Consider the following 22,912-nt stretch of genomic DNA (forward strand, 5'->3'; position numbering starts at 1 on the left):
CTTGAAGTTGTTTTGAGGTGTCCTTAGGACAGAGGGGATAGCCACGTCTGTTTGTTTGTTTCTGACAATCAGGTAATGTTGAAGTGTCTGGTCCTGGAATGGGTGTTTTTGCAGGACTCCCATGCACTGCATTATTGTGTAACCAGGCTGTAAAACAGACTAATGTTCACATTTATTGAATTTAGAAAAAGGAAAAACAGTTTCTTTTCTCTTCCCCTACTTTTATGATGCTTATTGCAGGTAAGTTACTAAGTAGTAATGACAAATCAGCAGTGAAGCTCTTTTCTTACACAAAAGGAAAATAGAATATCTTACTTGAAACCGAGCAAACCAAAAACCCCAGTCTGCTGCTTGAGCTGTGGCTGTTCCTGAGAGCTAGCTGTGGAAGTACTTAGCCAAGTAATGTTACATTGAACATGGATCGTTCATATAATGTTAACGGCCTTTTCTTGCAAAATTAAAACCGGAGAAAAAGCAAAAAGAGGAGAATAAAAAAAGGAATGTATTTTACTTAAGATCTTGAAGTCTTAAAATCACTGATTTTTTTTGGCTACTGGGGTTTGTTTTCATTTCCTGAAAAAAAAAAAGGTTCTTTTGGCTCTTCTTATACTGCCAGATAAAAAAAGAAAGAAAGAAATATTTTGCTTCATCAATTTCTCATGAAGCCGTGTTTAATGCGGTCATTACTTGTGGTGGTCATTGTCTGGGCTTTGATTCTTCTGCATGGGCCTAGGGGGAAAAAAAAAGATGTATCTTAGGTTTTTAAGTCTTGTTATGTATGATTTAGAGGTTTTATGAACTTGTCCTCTGACCTTAGCAATAGTAGGGAGCTATCAAGCCTAAAGGGCACTATGGAAAAGTAGTTGTAAAAATGATAACGCTTGCCTTGTCCAAATAGTGCTGCTGTAACATAAATAAGCCATCAGTTGTAGGGAAATAATTTTTGTCTTGAATCTCTAGGGGAGGAGGCTCTAAGTTAGATACCCGAGTTGTTTCTGTGCCTCGCATTCCTATTGTTGTCATCTGGAGTTTTAAAATTCATCATTTATTTTCAGTGCTGAGACTTACTTTCAGGACTAGCTCTAGTTGGGGGGGGTGGGGGTTCTCCAGGAAAAATCAAATCATTTTTCATTTGCATTGTTAGAATTTCATGGTACAGAAGATTTCTCAACAATCAGTTCTTACAGAAATGTGCATTTAGCAAAAGGAAAGTTGATTAAAGCCAAATACAATTTGTACATGGTTTGAATAAAGACTCTTCTTGGACCTTGGCCCAGTAAAGAACTTTCTGATACAAGGAGTGTCATGTGTCCCCACTGAGTTCTTGTCCATCGCTCCAGCCAGGTAGGAACAGAAGTTTCTGCACACACAGTTCCATTGGAACATGATTTTAGCAATCGTGTGAGCTGCCGTGTCCTGAGGTGCCTGGCAGGGATCCTATGTCTGTGTGCTGATAGAAGCAGGCAGACCTGTGAGAAATGGCATTCTAGTTCAGATGGCACCTCTTTGTGCTGGCTGGGCAGCCCTGGCTGGGTTTTATAGCATAACTGAGTGAAGCTTCAGCTCAGGAAAGCAATTTAGCAAGCCTGACCTTTAGATGATGTGAGTCATTTCGCTGAGCTAAATGTGCTTGCTCGTAGGCTTCACTATAAACTCGTGGTTGAGCATTGTGCTGGTTTAAAATCTCTATGGCTCTTTGAGCCACACAGGTTTTTCCTCGTTGTATTAATTTCTGTAGTTGTTTTACTCCTCTGTGGTAAATTGGTTTGCTGGTAGTGGTCATCCAAACTGCACTGTTACTGCCATGCTGGTTGAAATAAAAGAGTGACTGAGCAGATTGAGTAATGCAGAGTTCATTCAGCCTCACCTGTGTTGAAGTGTGTGCTGTTCAGCAGCATGGCATAGTTTAATCTCAGTTTTCTTGCTGATGTGTGGCAGTGATTTTTCTAAAATTATTGGTTTATAATTCCAGTTTTCAGATTCCAGGGAGAAATAAGAGATCTGGGTGGGAACAAAGAGGCACTTGGTGGCATTCTTGCTTCCTCCTGGTTTGGAATATTCACTGCTGCTTGGATAGGGATGCTGCTGGATGGCAGTGCCCGTTACAAGCATCAGTCTTCCTAAACTTTGTGGTACACCACAAGAATTAGTAGTGCCAACTTGTGTTTTCTGGGCTGCATTAATAGTTTGAAAGCCTTGCATCGCTTTCATTAGAGATTTTTCTGGCAACTATGTAAATGTACTTGTGTGTGTGTGCATGGTTTTCAGAGGTTGTCAGCCTGATCGTAAATGGAGTTTCAGAAGCAGAAAGGAGTTGTTTTCTTATCGTCAGCGAACTCCTAATGTAAGAGGAGTACCTCACCTCCTTCAGGTCACTAAAGATTTCTATCTACCTGCGTAGCCTGACTAAGAATTTGGGTGTTGTGATGAAATTTCTAAGTGATAAAATATGTCATTAAGGTAATGAATAGTAAAAATAAATGGAAGCAATCTGTTTTAAAAAGAGAAAGAAAATGGAAGAAGAGGACAGTAAATCTTAAGGCGAGCAAATGGGTCCTTTTGAAGGAGAAATAAGGACTTCTTTTTCAGTGGGGAAGCAGTTGAGGTTTTGTTATTAAGTATATCTATGTGAAGGCTTGCAGAGTAATGATGCATGTGCCTATCCATTTACCTTGAGCACAGCAACGCAGGTTTTAAAGGAGTGAGCTGCTCTGTGCGTGTGTACAAACATACAGATTTGTTTGCCAGTAGGATAATTAAGGAACATATTTTGGACATAAGCCAGAAGGACTAACTACAGCTCTGTGTTTTCCCCAGTTTTTATTATATCTGCCATTTAAAAGGTAGCAATATAAAGAATGTGAGATGGAGCTCGATGTATTAAATGTACTGCGCAGAGGTCGAACTGCTCGCTCACCACTGAAAATATACAATTAAAGACCAAAGAAATCTTCTAATGTAATCTTGCAGGATTAAATCTGTAGGGAAAATCTTTTTAATAAGCCTTCTGAATGTAGATGCAGTAGTAAAATCTCATACCCATCAGTTCTTTGTATGATAGCTCCTACTTTCATAATCAGTGGCACGTTAAGAAAATGTGAATTATGAGACAGTTAAAGAAATGCAAAGGAATGTAGAATTATTGAAGTTGGCTGTCGTGATATGTTTGTAAAGGGAGTAAAAATAGTTATCAAGATGCCCGAGTAACTTTGTGGCAAGCCCAAGTATGTTAACAAGGTTGTGTGCTTGTTTAAACTGCCTTCTGATGAAGTGTGAGCAAACTTTTCAGCTAGATGCAGTGACTATTTGTTTGAATCCGATAATTAGTGGAAATGGATAAAACAAAAGCTGTGCAGATGTCCTCTTCTTCAGTGATCGGGATTAAATGTGTAAGCCTTTAGTGGCCTGAGTTTTAAAGAAAAATGATATTCTTTCGACCTTTGTTTCTGTATTCTTAATTAATTCATCAACTCGGCCACCCACATGTAGGCTGCAATAATGACCTCTCTCCAAAGTCGCCAGCTTTGTGCCTGAATGTAAATCTGTTAAACATCTAACATTTAGTTGACAGAGAAATATGTGGTCATTTGAAAATCCAAAACTCGATTCTCAGGGCTTTTGATAGAGCGCTGTGATTGATGAGTGTTGCTCTCACAGCTCATCCAAGATTCAGGAAAATACCTGAGGAAATCTTTAAGAAACAGCTTACAAACCCAAGATGGCATGTTGATCTTTTCATGGTTTCAAATGTGGTTGGTGCTTGCTTTTTTTTTTCCTGTTCCCTATTAACTTTTTATTGCATTAAGAAGGAATTTTCAGAAAAAAACCCTGGAGACTGCTGCAGTTTCAAAAGTTCATTTTCCTTTAGTAAGGAGTTAATAACGACTGAACCAAATAAAGTTGCTTATCGGGAGCAGGAATTGCTGTGAAATTTTGGTCTGAAGCAAAAAGAAGCTTTCTTTATTCTTTATAAAGCAAATTCAATAATAAAACTTTAACTACACGTGTAATTTCACTGTCATTAACACCAGTGTTTTTATTTTGAGAACAGCTTTCACAAAGGCTAATCTGATGTTCTGATGCTCATATATTTGGCATCAATTTTCTTCACTTTTTATATCTACGTGTATTACAGAAGAATCCTTTTTATATATAAATATAAAAAGAGCAACAGGATTCCCTCAGAGCATAATACTGTCTGCCTTACTTTTATTAAAGGGGATCTGTTTTTTGTCAAGAAGACATTTTTGTCTCAGATAAATGGTTCAGGCTGAGCACAAGGCTGGTTTGAGTTTATGCTGGATTCTATTAAAAGGAGTGCAGTAGTTAATGCCGCAGATCTATCACTTTTAGCCCTTTTCCACTGATGTTTGACCTTAGCTATAAGTTGGGGGGAGGCTAATGGGGGGGGGGGTGGGATGTCAGTGTGAAAGGGGTGGGTTTTGTGCTTAGGAACTGAGGCCAACACTGCCCTAACTTCAGCTATTTAAATCAATGCAGGTCTTAATGAGTGTACATACAAAGATCTCTTTATTATATACTATTCAGATTTATAAATATTGCCCAACCTATTCGTTTTTATGATGATGGGATTATTCTTTCTTAATTTTATTAAGAGTAGGACCTGCTTGATTAGATTTGTGTCCGTTTGTATTTGTGTTACTTTCATGTTTTATTTAAAAACATGTCTCTACTGGGATAAGTAGTGTAATTTGCCTTTAAAGATTAAAATAATTGAAGTCATAATTACAAGTGGCTTCTGTTCAGCAGTATGGAAAATAGAATGAATGAAGAAAAATATGGCACAAGAGAAAAAAGCTTTGGCTTCAGCTATCTCATGCCCTCAAAGCAAACACTGTTTTCTGATAGTAAATGTAATGATCCCCTAGGTGTGTTGTTTCTTTCTCTTTCATAGTGAGATAAAGAGGGCTTGCTTCATCTTCGATTAACTCCAGTGTGCTGTTGAACTTCATAGAGCTGGCTTCAGTGCTGCAGCATTGGCTTTGTGTGTCCAGCTACTGGCTCTCTTAGCTGGGCAGCCTTTTATTGAACATAGTGTTGCAGCTCTCTTGATAAGGTACTATTTGGGTATCAGGAGTAGACTGAGTGCTTCTTTGCAAGGCCATCTTGGTACAAGAGCCTTTGTTTGTTTCTTGGTGTTGGTCGTTCTTAAAATGGTGTTTCTCCTTGTAATGGTAGGGAAGTGTATGAGGAAGATAGTTGAGCATCCTCGTGACCCTCAGTGACTGTGCAGTTATAAAGGTAATGCTAAGATTTATGAAACTTTTCCAATGAGAGAATTCGTAAGGTCTTTTAATAGAAGAGTGACTGGAGGCCACCACCTTGGGGAATGAAGCCTACTTGGGATGATAAAGATTGCAGCCTCAGGATTCCTGTGGGCTTTGTCTGCAGCGTGTGCTGGGAAGCTGAATGAGCTGCTTCCTTCGAGCTTTCTGACAGCACTTGCATGCGTTGTTAAGCAATTTGTACCGCTGGTTTCACTTCCAAGAAAAATTTCCATCTCTGCTCTTTTCAGTGGTAAGAAACCATAAACTGGCCAAAAGGAACGAGTTGTACAGTGTCGGTATCGATTGAATGGGCCCTTCGTTAGCCTATGGACATTGTTCTCTCCAACACTTCTCAGGTAGCATCTTCCACTTCAGCTTTTGCAAGAAGTGGTTTCTAAAATTTGTGAAGCCTCTGTGGCAGAGGCCTTTGATACTCCTTCATCACTGCACTGCTCTGGTTTCCATCCTCTGCATGGATTCTGTGCTGTTTGATTTACCCAAACGATATAAACCCTCTTGTACTGAGGTAGTTATGTCTGCTTAAAGATCTCTATTCCAGTATAAAGCATCTTGTGTTATACCAGCATAATTTTGTCTTCCTTAAGTTACATACAATGGTGAAAATCATACTATGATTTTAAAGCTCTGCAAGCTTTAAGTTGGCATGTGAACCGGGCTCCTGTTTTATGGCAGGTTTGGAAGGGGCATTTCCAAAGAGGGTCTTCTTTGGTTTATGGTGTAGTTAAGTCAACTGCTGTAATTCCTTTGATTTATTCCTCCCTCCTTCCTTTGTAGTGTTGAAACTGTAAAAGGTGATGTATGTTTTCCCCAGCAGTCCACTGGAGGACATGACAAATCCATCAGTGCAGCCTCAAGATTTAAACAGAAGTTGGTGATTTTAAGCCAAGCTCTTCCCTTCTCAGTTCCACAAGGATTTATTTTTTCACGTTGATTTTCAAAAGCTGAAGAGCATTTTTCGACTTCATCTTAACTTGCACAAACAAGTGCTGTTTCCATGTGTGCCTCAGAAGCAAGTATTTCCATTCTGTGGCCACAGTTGGTGGGGACTGACAGGGAAGAAAGGAGGTGGTGCGGCACCATCACAACCCGAGTTTCAGGTTCTGTGCTGTCCAGGGATTTCCAGGCTTTTGTGGGTGATGTTTTTGGAGACTGACATCTTTCAGTTTGAGTCTGAAAGCTCTGCATGAGCCAGGTGTGGTGGCAAGCAAAGGTTTTCAGGCTCTACAAGCTCACAGTTGCTTTTCTTTCCTTATTGGACATTATGCCAACAAGATGGTCTTTCTTGTCTTTCTGACACAGAGGAGAAAGCCAAAGCAAGGACTTGTTTGCTGTACCTGAACATCAGCTTTTACAGTGAAAAGTGAAGATTTTTAAGAACTCCTTTTAGATGAAACACAAAGGGTGTTTTTCCAGGAAGATAATCTTAAGCAGTGTTTGAGAAAAAGCATTTAAAAGCATGGAACCAGTCAGCATAGCATACAAATAGTAGGTTTGGGCTTTATTGTAGTCACAAATTGGAATGTCTGAGGTGTTTCACAGTTTTTAACGTTGTGGTATTTTTGCTTTGTATCATATTTCCAGAAGGAAAATATTTAAAGGTCATCTTACCATCCAGAGCGTTTCTTGTCCATTGAATAGGGGGTTATGTTGCAGAGATAACAGTGGAGCGTTTATCATTAGTTAATACAGAAAAGCCTTGCTGAATCAATCTGTCTGTAGAAGGTGATGCATGTGAAATATCCTACATCACTGTTTTTAGCAATCATTTTAGATACTGTTGGTGCATACACATTCATGGGTGAAACACTTTTGTTTAGCAGACTAGATTTAGAACCACCTGAAGCTGGTTTATGATGTTACTTTATCATTACTGTGTATGTTTAACTAGAGCGAAGTGTTAAGGATAAGACCAAGTTACCTAAAAGTGAAAAAGATGATCTACAGGAGTTATTTAGTGCAGCTTATATCAGCTGAGGAAAGAACAGTGTTTCTTTGAAATGCTCTTAGGAAGATCTCCAGACCCTTTGGTTAGTGGTTCTGGAATAAGCACGAAATGCTGACAACGGAAAGCAAAACCATAATTGTGCTTATGTGACAGTGCCAAGTAATTTGAATGTTTAAAGTAAGTCAGGCGCAGGCCTCTTCATCCTTATTACGTGACTTCTTTAAACATTTAAAGATGATTTCTCTTTTTGAAGCATAAAAATATCTTCAAATTATTCTGATATCAGTTAGGAATAGGAAGTATTAAAACCCTTTCAGATTGTTTTGGAAGCAGCAGACAAATTATTCTGAACCTGAAATGGGAAATTTTGCACTCTCTTGTTAAGAAGGTGGTTTTTGCTTACCACAGAAACCCTTTCACTAAGTCCTTTCCTGACAGATTTTTCTCCTTGGTTTATTTCATTTAGTCTTTAACATGATGAAACCAAGGAATAAAATACTTTTACAGCTCTTGCGTATGCTTTGTTCACACTTTTTTTTGGTTCTCTTCTAAATACCTAAGGATATATTTTCCCTTTCCATACAACTAGACATTGGTAATACTGTGTTCTTTTGGAGGTCTTTTTGTGTGTCTTCACAATCAGCTTTGGTTTTGACTGGGCCAAGTGGTTTTATCAACTTCAAATACCCTTTTGTTTAAGACAACCAAAAGCTCGTCCTTTGTCGCTCCCTTCAGAAGATGTTGCACAACACATTTCAGGCCAGGTATTTCCTTTTCCCCTTTATTTCCTTCTGCTGTGAAAACTCTCTCCTACCTTTTAATTATCTTTGTTGTTCACAAGCAGGTATTTTACAACAGCAGAATTATTTAACCTTTTGTAATACCTTTTTTAACCTTTGCAATGCTGTCACAATGTCCATTGAGGCAATTTAATCAGATTCTTGTTTGGCAATGCAGCTGCTTTCATACGTGCTCTTAGTCCTTAGCATTTCTTGTGTTGTTTGGAAATCCAGATACCTCAAGTCTGTCACCACGTGTTAGCAGGATGCAAGCTGTAGAGTTCCTGCCTGTGTAGCTGATGGAAAGCAAGGCCATAGTTTTATGGGTATTGGGTCTGTTTTTCCGTCCTATGTATACTTTGAATCCTCATGAAGAAAATACTGATTTATGTAATAGTTAAATATTCCCTTTTCTTTGAAAAAGTCTATGCAACCTCCTGTTTTTCCTTCCATTATGTGATTTTTGTTACTGCTTAAGGAAAATCATGTGTTGCTTTCAGCTAGAGAGCTATGCGTGCTCTTCAGAGGAATGACACTGATCCTCCTTACGTTAGTCCAACTGCATGATGCTGCTGAGCCTGGTGGAATGAGAGCTCTGCTCCATGCGAGCGCTGAAGGAGCTCCTGTCACATGTTATGAGTAATGATCACAGTATCCCACACTGCTTTGTGCTGGAAGGGACCTTTAAGCTCATCCAGTGCCCAACAGCAGTGGAAGCAAATGCAGCTTCCTGGTGCACTGCGTACAGACTTCTTTTGTAATAAACTTCTATTCAGCCATTACTACTTCAAAACAGTACTGGTTTTCCATTTTGCCTTATTTGAATAGGCTAAATAAATAGGGAATCCAGGTGGAAAGTGCATGATCTTGTCTATTTAATAGTAGGTTATTTGAGCATGTCTCATGTCTCGTTATCTGAAAAAAAGAAGGTTGTATTTAGTTCACATGTAGTTAACATTGCTAATTTGTGCCACTGTATCTGTCTTGTAAAACAATTCCTATATGGTTAAGTTGAAATTTTCTCTTAGGTGTACTTTTACTTTCTAACCTTCCTTCATCTCTATTAATATTATGCAGGTACTTGTCAGTGAGGACTCTGATAGTGATGGTATTGTGGCCCACTTCCCTGCTCACGAAAAGCCTATTTGCTGCATGGCTTTTAACCCTAGTGGTAAGTTATTTTATTGTTTTAACATGATAGTTGTAAACAAGATGAAGACAGTAAAGTGTCATAAATGTGTTCTCTGGAGGAACTGCAAATGCTATTGTGATACATGCAATTATCTACTCATTGCTTCTAGGACTTCTGACCTGCTCTCTTGAGGGTTGAATGTGTCACACAGTGGTTAATGTCTTTTTTTTTGTTTGAAATTTCAAACTGAAGCAGATCTATACTGTGGTGTATGTGAGAAGATTCAAGTCTTCCACTTTGAATGTAGAAGTACTAGGGAATTCCTTTCTGTTGGGTATCCTGCCCACCAGGTATCCAGATGTTCCAATATGCAGGTATCCAGAGGATCAGCCCACATGTTAAATTGTACTCCTCTGTAAGTATGACAGTGAAATTAATTGTTTCACTTTTAAAGTATCTTACACTACCATTTATGTGTTTTGTTGATGGAGTTTAGAATTCCACCCGTGCTCTGAGTGAAATCAACTGTAATTTGAAAATGCTTTTAAGAACCACCTGAAAAGTACCCATTCCTCACATTTTTCTTTGTAAATGAACAATGCCTGTGGGCATCAGAGATACCTACAAATCCTGTCTGTTAATAAATCTTACCAAATTGACAATTAACATGTTTGCTACTCTGCCTATAGGCAGAAGAACCCCTAAGCGTTGCAGTGGATTGCAGTAGTAGTCAGTGCAATGGCTGGTGAATCAACAGCTCCCACTTGCCCAAATGAGCAGTTTCTAAAACGTAGCAAATGCCATGAAGATCTTGAGGCTGGAGTCGCATTTCAGAGAATAAAACTAAAAGTGTCATTTATGTTTTCACTTTTACTCACCAGTTGGTCTTACTCTGACGTCCCATTTTCACTGTGGGTTTTTGACATAAAACCCCTGTATTCCCATCTGGCTGAATTTTCCTCTGATACTTCAGAGAACTTCTCGTGGAACTCTCTGCATTTAACTGAGAATCAACTATGCCAGCTCCAGAACAGTAATGTTTTTGCTTCATTCTCTTGTAGAAAGATAGTACCTAGAGTTGGGCAATGCTATTTAAGAGAAAGAAATACAGCTGCTTAAACGCCATATAGAGATTAATGAAATGCCTCCTTAAGACAATTTTTATGACTGTATAAACTTCAGAATGTTGATGCAAAAGCAGATTAACTGGTTATTTTTTAAATGGAATGCTATATTTGCATATTGTTGGATTACTTGTTTTATAATCAAGTTCTTTTGGTTTGCTCGGGGACTAAAATGACAATTCTTTGTGTGTGATACAACATTCTTACCTTAGGTCTAGTGGTGCAGTGAGATACTCAATGGCAAAACACTTCGCCTAATTGGTGTTCTTCTTGACTGATTGCAAATTACGTGTTCTATGAGACAAATGCAGGAGGGATGAGTCACAGGCAGGTATCAAACCAGTTGAAAACCATCACCTCAGCTGCCTACAGCATGAAAGCAGCACTCAACACCGGATTCTGTATTCTTTATTGAACATCAAGGCAGAACTTTGTTTGAGGCCAGTGTTTTAACATCATCTTCATCCATTCCATAGTGGTACATTGCCAATCAAGCTGATCTCATTACAAAGCAGAACAACACAAGAAGTGGCTTTTGATCCTGTCTTTGGCTGTTGGCTGGTTGTAGTGAAAACCACTTTTGATTTCAAGCAGTGTCTGTGATGCTGCACTCGAACGCAGCAATTGCTAATTTTTGCTTTAAAGGCAAACAGGGAACACCAGTCTGTTTCAGTGAAGTATTTTATTCCCTATGGCTCATTAAATAGCTTAATTTTATCATGTGTCATCCCAAGGGTCCATGGCCTCTACAGGTCTGTACAAACTTACAGGATTGTGTTTGGAAAAAGTCCTGAACAAAGCCACCACTGACATGGGAGCTCACTAAAAGTCAATGGATATGGTAGATGGATATATATGTTTTTGTGTGGTAAACCAGTAGAACAGCACCACAGCCACTTCAAGCTGTGTTTTAAAGGTATCAGTTACCAGTAAGATACAGTTTGGGGGGTTTCTGCTGTTTATTTTTCCATGCTGAGCAAGGAGCTTGCTAGGGAGAAGTTATGAGTGATCAAATAACAGTACAAAATGTATGGGTATCGCTGAGAGAATAGCTCCTTGTAATAGATTGTTTCACTGTAGGATTATCAGAAAGCAATCCAGTGGGAAGGGGAGAGAGTCACTAATGTCAGTAAATGGCAGTCGTATTTTCCCCTGGTCTTTCTTTTTGAAACCAAGAAGAAATCCCTTACTGCACTTACAGCATCCGAGATACATTAAGTTATTATGGGCCTGGCTGAGTCTGTTGCAAACAGTGTCAGGACTCTTGCTGATAGGTGTGTGGGTCTTTTTTGTTGGCTTTTCTGGTTTGCTTTGGGTTTGAGTCTGTGGGTTTGCGTTTTCCTCCCGGCAAGGTAAATAATCCATGTGGAGTTCCAAGCAGGGCTGGTTGGCAGGGAGAACCACCCGTATGTGTTACAAGGCAAAAGGCTGAAAGAACAAGCAGGGGTGTTTCTGCATAGCACTTCATTGGGCTGTGTAGACGTTTCTGTAGTGACTTTTGCTGGCATTAGATCTACCTTTTGTTCAGATTTAAGGCAAATCTGTTGACTTCTTTGCCCATTTTGAGGTATTTGAAGAAACTTGGCATATAGTTAACTTTCTGGGTATTAGACCTATGTCTGCTCTGAAAGCCAGCTTGGATAATAAAATAACAAGTTTGAATACAATTTTTGAGTATATTTCGGGGGAACCACACTTTGGGGTTTTTAAATGCTGCCTAGCATGTCCCTGTATACCTCTTCCAGACCTATATGTTAATAAAAGCTTGCTTCTGAGTCAGGGAGACTGTAAAAGGCTCAGTCCAAGACATGTAGCAAATCATGTTTAGCATTGGGGGGGGGGGGGGAGAAACATAAAGATGAAAAACTGCAGTTCCTGGTGGTTTTGGGTTTGCTGTGTTTTTTTCCTGTGTCTATCAGAAAAAGTTGTGCGGGTTTAGTGTGGGCAGTGGGTTGCTGGGGTTTTGGGGGGTGGAGGGGAGGGACTGTACTGCAGCTGAAAGTTTGTGGCCAGGCATCTCATCCACAAAATCCCTTAGTCCTGTGGAATTTCTAAAAGCTGGGTCCCTGCATGTGTTGTTATTGCCTCTCTGCTCAGCATTTTTCATTTTAATAGGTAAGATATGCAGTAGTTCAATAAAAGTGGGAAAGAACCGGTCCTCCTTTGCCATTTGTTGCTGACTGAATCTTTGGGAAGCAGGCACAAAATGCTAACGGGGTCCTTATTCTAGTGGTAAAAATCAAAGCTATGACGTGAGGCTCCTTAATCCGCTCCCTTTGCCAGCTGTGTTGTCAGCTTTGAGGGCAGTGTTTCTTCTGGCTGGAGGGCACACTTCCTATATAACATTCTTGTTCTGGTTTTGGAAGTGTGTTTAATAAATCCGATTCCAAGTTTGAAGCTCAGGTGACTTGGCACTGTGGCTTGTTTTCTTTTTCCTTTTTTAATTGCTAGAATGTGAGTATTTCGTGGATCGTTTTCTTCCATAGGAAACTGGCACAGTTTTTCCAGACACTTTATTATATGTCAAAATCCTCATTTATTTATATAATGCCATATATGTCAGGGATTGCGTTTGTGACTTACATGAAGGTAAGGTTCCTCTTCTGAAGCGCAAATGTTCTGATTGTTTTGTTTAAAACATCCATCCAATATTGAATAAATTAAATGCTAGAATAATAATCTAGCATTGCCAAGTGCTGTGGAAATGCTGCTGTCTATTAACAGGAAAAAGGATCTGATTTTTGGCTCTGTTTGCTCAGTAAGTAATGCATACCCATAGTATTTATTTATGTTTTACCACAGCCCCTTCCCATGAAGTGACTTTTGCCACCACAATATGTGGCAAGGATACTGGCATGTAAGAGGAAGGAGCTCTGGGGCCCTGGTGCAGGTGATGAGCAGAAATGGGCTCCTGCCAGTGGAATAATTCATGCAGCTTGGCAGTGGCCAGCAAGGCGGATGAATTCTGTGGGGAGCTGTGGCAGGTAGACTGTGCTGTAGCTGCTCCAAGGCTTTTGAATGGCACTCACTGGATGTCTTTTGATTATAGCACTCTTCTGTAGTTGATTGGGAAAATAGTAATCTTTCTTCAACCTAATTGGTTATGATCCATGTCCAAGAAGGTGGGCACATCTCTAGCACCATGTCCACTCTTGTCATTGCTGAACAAGGAAGGCAGCTTCTAGCTTTTAGGAAGTCTTCAAGCTTTTTATTAAAACACTTCAAGATAAGAATAAATAATACAAGAAAGTGAAGTAATATTAATAGACTGGGGACTTTATTACAGTACCTTTGGCATACATATTGATGTAGTGGAAACAAGAGGCTTACACAGAGACCCTAAGAACAATTACTTTAATTCACTTATTAAATGAAAATCACATTAAGGCATTGTCAGGATGCTTCTACTTAGTGTTAACACTGACTTACTATTCAGTTGCAGATTAACTGAAGGCAAGCTTACAACAGAGTGTCCGGGCAAGAATGTAGTACTGTTTCCTGATTGCCATTAAGTAATTTAGATTTATTTAGATTTATTTTTCAGACTGCATCTATGCAGATATGCTCCCAAACCTGCACATCATGCTTGTTCTGCTTATATATATATATATATATATATATATATATATATATATATGTTTTGTCCTGAAAAATTTTTTGATACCTTTATATTGAGTCCAGGACCAAGACCTGTCTATGGGGTTATAGTCAATACACCTTGGCCTCACAAAAATAATGTAGGATGTTGTTAGTGATGTTGAGTTGCGCATTATGTCACCTGGTGATTTGGCTTTCTCCGTGCTATAAATGTAAGGTACCTAGAAACGTCAGTTATATATAACCAGTAACAATTTTCTGTTATATAATGTAAACCAGCAGTATTGACACTAAGGTCTCTATTTATTATGGTTGAATTTTTACCACAGTTAAAATGAAGCCAGAATGAAAAACACTGACAAATATTTTATTGGTTATTAATATGTTTTTCTGTCAGTGCAACATCGTGCAAGAATTTGTCATCAGGAGGCTTTATTTTTTACTATGTATATAATATATATTTTTATACACTAAAAAACCCAGGTACAAGCCGTTTGCAGAATGTCATAGTCACTACAGCATCACAGAAGAATCCTGTCTGCTGTGTAATGTAAATGACAAGAGCTTCTTGTGTAAACTCTGGATGAAGATGCCCTGGACTAAATTTTGGAAGGTCGCAAAAGGAAGGAATACACCATAGGGGGTTACTTAAATGAAGATGTTTACAGAAAAACCTTCGAGCCTTTTAACGTGTTGATGATAGTCTGCCAGGAATTGTAAGTGTATGCAGGGTCTCAAATGGGGAGAGGGAAGGGAAAGGATTAAATGTTACCAATTAGAATCGGTTGCGCAATGGCAAACTGGATTAGTCTAAACTAGTGTGTCTAGACTGGAGACTGAAGGAACCATGCAAACATCCTCGTTTTTCATTAGGTTGTATTAGACTCTGTGATTTGGAAAGGAGGAAAAAACCTCACCAATTCTGATGTCAGCCGTAGTCCATTAAAACTAATTCACTTTGCTCCCTCTTCCATCGTAGACACAGGGATGATTGCTAGTCACTGTTGTTAAAGGCAATAAATACGCCGGGCTGCACAGAGCTCTGGCATGGTCTGTTATGGAAATTTCTGTGTACAGCCTCGTTCAAATGTTTTGGTTTATTTCTATTTATTTTAATATTGGTCCAAAGTATTCACTGTTTTACTTTCATTTAAGGACTTGGGACTTAAGCAAAGTTGTGGAAGCAGAGATAGTACAGAGAATTCAGGCTTCAGTGGGATTTGGGAGGCATTAGATCTGCTCCTTTTTCTTTTTGTAAGGCATGTCAATTGAAAGCTCTCGGGGTACATATTATTTGCAAGTAGGATTTCCTGATGTTTAAAATAAATGGTTATGGATTGTTATTGTTTAATGAAAATATGCTCCCCCCCCCCAAGAAACAAAGTGTTTAGTCTGGGGGGGCTATGAGGTGGTATTTCTTACCTCTTCCTTTTCACAATCCAAGCCTGAGCACTGAGAACAGGAGAATGTTACAGATTTGAAAAACACACCAATATACTAGGTTTTGGGGTGTTTTTTTTTTTCAAAATATAATTATCTGTATTTTCCTCCAAACTCAGGAATGTATTCCAAACTAAGCGGGAAATTCTGGCTTGCTTGCAATCCTTACGTTTAATCATCTGATTCTGCATTTGTATTTACAGTGTTAAAAGGATGTGGCCTCTTTTTCCCTTTCCTAAGTGGATTTCTTTCAGGAATGGTCAGACTCCTAATTCTCTATCCAACTGGTATTTGTAAACCTATGCATTCTGGAAAGGTGTTGTCAATCACTGTTATAAAGACACATTAAAAAGAATACTTTTAAAGCCATAGGAGTGAGTTTTGGGGAGTTTCGCCATAGAACAGCACAAGCTTTAGGTTTCCCTCCTCTGTATCTGGTTCTTCTGGGTGATTTTTTTCGTACTGCATTTCTAAATACTTTCTAAATGCAGAGTTTCTAAACCATTCATCTGCTGGGCACCAAATATATTTGAATGGGCTCTGAACTGACACACAGGCAAACGTGCGTGCTACATACACAACAAGTTCTGTCCTCTTGTGTTTGAGGGAGACTATGGGAGAAGGAGACAAATGCTATATCCACTGCTAGTACATGTTCGAATGCGAAACCACCAGCAGATAGTTCACCATTGTTTGCAGACTGCATCTCGCAGGGAAAGTTAAAAATACAGTAAAATTTACATGACGGAATAGCACTGCAAAATGAACTCAAGAGTGCTCGGTTGGCTCGCTGGCATGCGAGCTGTGGTGTATGGCTTCTATTCATAGGAGTGAAATGAAAGGATGCAGTTAAATACAGTTGTGAAACGTCCAGTCCGACAGCTGCATTTAGTTTGTTTTTCAATTTCTCGTTGCCTTTCTTGTTTATTAGCTGTGACTCTGAGGTCAGAATTAAAACAAATATTTTAATGGCAGCATTTATGATGTTGGCAGGGAGTGCTACGGCTTAGTGCCGCGAGCTGGCCAAGAGGCGATATGGGTGGTGTGAGGTGGTCCCTCCTCGGGACGGAGTCACCCTCGGTGAGGCTTCCCAAAGAATCCTATCTGCAAATCACACAACTGATAAGCATCCTGGAATCTGCTTTCTGGTTCTCTTAGCAAACTGGAGGATCTTAGTTGTAGGAGGCCAGAAGGGAGGGTCCTTCTGTAGATTTTTATCCTCTTGAAAACTAACAGAATTCCTCTCTTCATTGTGACAAATCTAAGGTCTAAAGGCCTTTATGAACTGTGATAATTAAAACCAACCTGTGTGTAAACTACACACATCTACTCATACTATCAAAATTGTTAAATGTGCTTTTAAGGGTAATTTTAGAGTCTGCAGGGCTGTAGTTTTATTTTAGGAAATTGTCTTCACCACATTTAAAAGCAACTTACAGACATTTTATTTGTGCTAATGCTGAATATTAGTTACTAAATATATTGTTCTCCACACTTGTGCAGGTTCTGTACAGCCATAGATAATACAATAAAAATAGAATCCATAAGGAAGGAAATCAGATCAGTGTTTCTGAAATCAGTTCCAGACAGATAGGTTTTTACCTTATGTTGACCATTTCTATTAGCCAGATTTCATGATAAACTGTAAGTTTCCCCTCCACCCTCTAGGAAAACAGGAATTTCATAGACATTCCAAGCTTAATGAAGTTCTATAAAATGAAGCTAAAAGCATCAATTTTTGAATGTTAACTTTCTATTTGCATGTGGAATGCATGTATTTGTACTATGTAACCATTTCTCACTAGTATTTCAAAGAAGGTAAAAAGTAAATTATTTGGATTTTGGCAGTTACACAGATCAGGGGTTTGATACAGACTACACAGCAATAGAAGTTCCAGAATTTCTTTCCACCTTCCTCCTAATTCTGAGACTGAGTGATGCTGGGCTGTTAAAGGTGACAGGAAACAATTGGTTCAGGTTTTCAGTCTAGACCAGCTGCTCATCTTGCTTTAGCCAGTGTTATCACCAGGCCTGGCAATAACCAAACCCCCTGGTTCTGAGGTCTGTCTGTACCCTTATATTCATTTCTTTTTTTAGGCAAAACTGTCTCTTGGCTACAGTTGTATCTTTTGTCTACAGAAAGGGCTGATGCGAGACAGAACTTTGGGGAAGATTAGCTGAAAAAGGAATTTCTCAGTATTTGGAGTCCGTGTTGTAGCTGACGCAGGCGTTCAGTTTATTTGGTATGGTTTAGGGTCATAAAACTGGGATTTTTGAGGATTGATAGAAATATTCTTTTGTAGGTTAACTTTATTTATTTATTGGGTTAGATGTGACACAACAAATAAATGTGTGTTTCACACATTTCAGCAAAGCTTGACTTTTCCTAGAGATGCTGAAATAGAAAAGGAAGTTAAATAGTGCATCAAGATGTAACTAATAAATCACTTTTTACTCCACATTTAATATTTTCGTTCCAGTAAAAATACTGGCGGTATTGATACAGTCAAGTTTTTAGGTGGAAATAATGTATTTTGTGATTATAAAGCTTCTGTTTGTTGCCTAGGAAAGTGCTTTCTAGTTAAGGAGATTTTTTGTCACAGAGACCTAGATGTTTTTAGCTAACAAATGTGTGACCAAACCCAGCTGGTCTGTTTTCTGTTCATGTCTAGGAGATTTCATAATCAGTTGTAGGTATTCCAATTAAAACCAGACTTTACAGTGTGTAAAAGTTGTTGAACACTGTGCCTGTTAATTGTGTTTTTTGGCAAGCTTTCTCTATGCTATATGGATGATAGCTGTGGTTTATAGGTTACATTTTAGATGGCTGGTGACAGTTTTAATGAACACTTTAAAGTCATATTCATTTTATTGTCTCTAACATAATTCCATTCTGTGCAATTCGCTAGTTAATGGATAGTCTGTTCATTTATCTAGTGCATGGGTCAGTAAGTTTCTCTCTCCTCTCCCTGCAGAGAGGAGGAAGGCCAGATCCTCTCTAGCTCGCAGAGGAAGGTATGTTTTCTGTCACTTGCTCTGCCTGACACGCACATTGTGGGATCACAGTTTTAACAGCAGTCCCACAAGCAAAGAGGGCTGCAGGAGTGTGCTCTATGGGTATGTGCTGCCTTCCCTGCCAGGCAACACTGGATGCTTTTTTCTCCCGTTTTTTAACAATACTCCTTATCAGACAGAAGGAAAGTCACAGCCTGCTCGTATTTCACACAGTGGAAATGCCATGTGTTGCCTGCTGCAGTTAACGTGTGTTTCAGTGGCATAAGTTGTCTCAGTCAGGGTTGCGGTGGAGTCAGTGGTGGTGAGGCAAGAGGAGAATGTGCTTTCTAAAGCTGAGAACTCTCCGTGCGCTCTGGCTGCCGGATTCACGCAGCAGTTCTGTGAGTGGGTGTGAGGGTGAATAACCTCGGGGTCTGGAGAGAAATCCCCCGCCTGCAGTTGAACTCGGGTAGGGTTTTTGCAGGCAGAATGTTGTGTTTCTGCCAGGCTTCTGAGGCGCTTCTCAGCCCTTGTAGAGATCTGAGACAGTTAATTTGTGTTCTTCAGGCTGGCACCATTCCTTACGAACACGCAGAGGGATGCTGGCTGTCCGCTGTGGCGACTAATTGCACAGCTTTATTTCCTTTGATTTTATGTATTCGTCTGTGCTGCTGAGTTGGGGTAGTCTTACACAAGGAAAGAATAATTTCTGGCTTATCCTGAGAAGCAGAACCAGGCTGTCCCCTTGCTGGGGATAAACTGTATAAATCAGACCTTCACAGGACTAACATACTTACCTGTTGTTTTAAACCTTCACACAGAAGGGTACTTTGTAAGCTTTATACTGATTACTGTAATGCTTTTGGATCACAAGGTCCTAAGGATGCGTATGTGTGATTAAGCAGCATGTGAAAACAGGTATATACCTCATTTTCACAGTTTATAGATAAAGTGTAGAGATATTAGCCCTAAGTTTCAGACACATCCACCAGTTCTGAGAGACTTGATATTCAGATATCGAGTATGATTTGGAGGACATCTGTTACGGTTTTATCCATCTTCAATGTGAGCTGCAGTGCTGCTCTTCCTCTGTAGCTCTGCCTTCTATAGAAGCCTCAAGTTATGCAGACCAATGTAGTGAGTAACTCTGGACATCAGGCTGAGCTGCAGAACAGGCAGGCAAGCAGAACAGGAAATTGTACTTAAGTCTTAATTCCTTTTTTTCACCTGTGGCAATTGGCAGTGCACAATCCAAAATGGTCACAGCCTCCTCTTCTCCAAATGGGGTTCCTAACATCTCTCCTGCCAAGGCGTTCCGAGGAGGCAGTCCAGGCACCATGGGCACCGTGGTTGTGGCAGGCTGCCCTTCAGATGCATGTGCCTTCTTTCTGTGGTGCATTTGGCACAGCCTTTGGCATGAATTCCTCCAAAAAGTCATAGCTGCACAGTAACTGTGACAGCACAAGCCAGTGAATTATGGCAGGATGGCAGGACCTCCCTGTTGAGCTGGGACGAGCTCGGTTGGAATTTGGCTGTAGTGTAGGACACTGCTGATGGGCAGCAGAGCTTTGCTGTCATTTCTTTGCTCTTACTCCTTGTTACTGGGAGCCTCCATACAAATGAGTCTATTACTCGTGTTTGTCTTGGGAATCGGGCTAAGAGTAAGAGCTTGCACATCTATTTGAAGTGTGTTTAAATCTCATTCATTGCTGTTAGCGTGAGGTTTGTGCCCCGTTTCTCAGGCTGGGGAGGGAAGTTTTCTTTGCCAAGAACTATATGTACCGAACTCCAGTGGGTGGCTGTGGGTAGCCAGGAAAGATGAGAGTTCTCCTGTATAGGAATTTTTTTAGAGGTTGTGCTTCAGTTGCCAGTTTGTTAAGGCCAGTAACCAGCTTCACAGCCTCTGAAAAGGACATTCTGTTACAAAAGCTTAGTGGTGGTCCTCTCTTGGGACTCTTTCAATAAAAGCTTTTCTCTACACGTCTTAAATGTAGACATAGAGGTGTTTGCCAGCTACAGGATTCTGCAGTGGGTTCTTACCGTTTTAGAGGGAGCAATTGAGGCAGTATTTTTGAGTACAAGTCCTTAAAACCAGACTGAATATATGGCAGTTAAGTCGCACGTTGCTGTAGCTAAGTACACGTTCCATTTGGCAGTAGCACCAGCCTTTAAATTGGTGGGATGGAAAAGGTATATTCTTATATATATAATTAATATGTATTAACTTACATATATCGTGTAGAGAAGTGTAAATTCATGCAGCTACCTTGCTGTTCAGAATGGGATGCATTATTGGACCAAGATAGCTTCTACATAAGGCAGGAAAGATACAGGATGTAAGACTTGATCCTTATGGAGCTGAGGGCAAGGTGGTAAGAAAGATTCCAAGGAAATAGGTTTAGAGTGGAAGAAAGGAGTTCTTAGTGAACAAGAAGAGGGAGACCTTTCAAGCTGTGGCAGTTGACTGAGTGAATGGTGGCATAATTCCAGCAGTGCAAGGGAGAGGGGATAGAAGTGTGCAAATAGGGTAGAAAACAAAGAGCAGAACTCCAGGGTGCGGGACAACTTCAGTCCAGTTTATAAGATGAGGGCAGGTTAAAAGCAGGGTATGTTGAAAATGAACTGTAAGAACTTCAAACTTTTAACTTCAGGGCTTGAAAGCTAATAGGAAACCTGCAGCTGTCACTCACTCAAGGTTATGCAGTAACTCAGCACCAGAGAAGAATATTACATAGGATCCCTGATTCTTAATCCATTGCTGAAACCAGTACATGACCTGTCAAATTCAGTTCATGTTTGTACTTTGATTTTGTTGCTGTTTAATTACAGTAATTTTAATGTCAGAGAAAGAAACTTTTCACATGCAACAGTCAGGTCGTAGAGAGCTAAAAGCTGCTGGTTTATAAATGTGTTCTGCTTTGCAATGTGTTAAATGATGTGCTCTCTAGGAGTGTTGCTGCTGCCAGGTTAGCAGCTGAGAGCTGGGAAGTGCAACCCAGCTCAAATTTAAAATAATTATGCTTCCTTGGCTACAAAGGAGAATTTCCCCCCATTAATACTGAGGAGATGAATGTTGGAGCAGCAGTAAACCAGATGACACCGTATACCCCTTTGGATGCCTGACTGCACCTTTAACAGACCTGAAATTCCTCTGATTATTTAAATGTTCTATATTGAAATGTGACGGTGGCCTTGAGTTAATAGTTAAAGAGGTTTAAATTGGAATGTCTCTGCAGAAGTCTTTCCCATTGATCAGAGCAAGTAGGCAGAAAAATACCTTATATGCTCGTTGGGAAGCACTGATAGCGCCTCGCAGACTCACAGGAATGGTTTTCTTTCTGGTTTTCCTACCTGAGGTGTACAGTCTCTTATTAAACATGTAGATGGGTTTAAGTTTTGGAGAGATCTTTTATAGCTGTAGAAGGTAATTTATTGCAGTAGTGATATGGTTCCAAAGAGCACCGTGGCTGTGCTTGGACTTTTATACCGACTGCAACTATTTTGCAGGATGAATAGAATCATAGAATATCTCAAATTGGAATGGATCCATAAATTAATCTCATTCTGGAACATCACCTTTCTGGATGTGTCCTCTAGGGGCAAAGCTGTAATTAATGACAGAATAATTCCTTGGGTTTTGTCTGTGTAGCTGGAGGTTTTCTCAACCTGAATTATTGCCTTTGAAGACGGACGTATTAAAACCAAAGTTAATAGCGTCGTGTTTGATGAACTGCAGTTACAAAGATTGTGTCTCTTTATCGCATATGATGGGCCAGAAGGTGAGAAATAAGTCAAGATCTGTCGCTTGCTAGCATTGCTTTATGGTTTGCTTGTGAAGGAGAAGTGTCAGTGGAATTTCCTAGCAGCAAAAGTACAAACGAAAAGACCTTATAGAGAGGAGAAAATCTTGTCAACAGGTGTGCTTTGAATGACTACAAACAAATTATGTCTTTATCTGATTAGGAGGTAATTTCTCCTAATGAGAGAATGGAAATAGGAGAGGCTTAGTTTCTTTAAACATCAAAAATGTACAAATGTCCTAATCTAACGTTATGCATGGTGGCTTTATACGCTCCCGGAGAAAATGTCAGTTTATTGTAGCATGGTTCTTTAGTCCCCTTTTTATGATCATCTCTTAATAGAAATTTTACTCACCTTTTTATAGAAGTTTTCCATTTTGTTAAAATCTGCCAAGTTTGCAGGTAAATTAAGGTGAGTGTTAGCACAATGCTGACCATACTGAAGAGACCTGTGGGCTCACTTGTAATTTGTTTGGGTATCACTATTGCTGAATATAGTCTGATATGAATGGTAGATTCATATGAGTGATAGATTCATTATGAATTCTAAAACAGATTAAAGTTATTAGCAAACCAGCCATTTAGCACAGCAGGCATTGCTAATGGGGTGTTAAAGATGAACAACTGTATGGAAAGGGTAAAACTATTTCCTGTCTTGCAGTTAGTGGCAAGAGCTCTGTGGACTTCAGGGAGGTCAGGATTTTGCCCTCTTTCTCTCTAACATTTACTTTATCGTTATTCCAATGAAAGGAGAAAAACACAACAATATGTTTCAGCAGGAAAAATGTTTAC

At 39.6% G+C, this 22,912-nt stretch overlaps 1 protein-coding gene across 14 annotated transcripts in view; it reads left to right on the forward strand.

Annotated features, from left to right (window-relative positions):
• BCAS3 (BCAS3 microtubule associated cell migration factor) overlaps positions 1–22,912 on the forward strand; it is a 361,207-nt gene that overhangs the window by 78,168 nt on the left and 260,127 nt on the right. For all 14 annotated transcript variants that reach the window (XM_057407125.1, XM_057407127.1, XM_057407119.1 and 11 more), the window contains one exon: positions 9,111–9,204. In XM_057407125.1, the coding sequence (XP_057263108.1) occupies positions 9,111–9,204 (94 nt within the window). The remainder of the gene's footprint in view (positions 1–9,110; positions 9,205–22,912) is intronic.

This window comes from Pezoporus wallicus, unplaced genomic scaffold (genome assembly GCF_028554395.1).
Source record: "Pezoporus wallicus isolate ANWC-B61680 ecotype Strahan unplaced genomic scaffold, APGP_CSIRO_Pwel_v1 contig_10389, whole genome shotgun sequence".
Taxonomy (NCBI): domain Eukaryota; kingdom Metazoa; phylum Chordata; class Aves; order Psittaciformes; family Psittacidae; genus Pezoporus; species Pezoporus wallicus.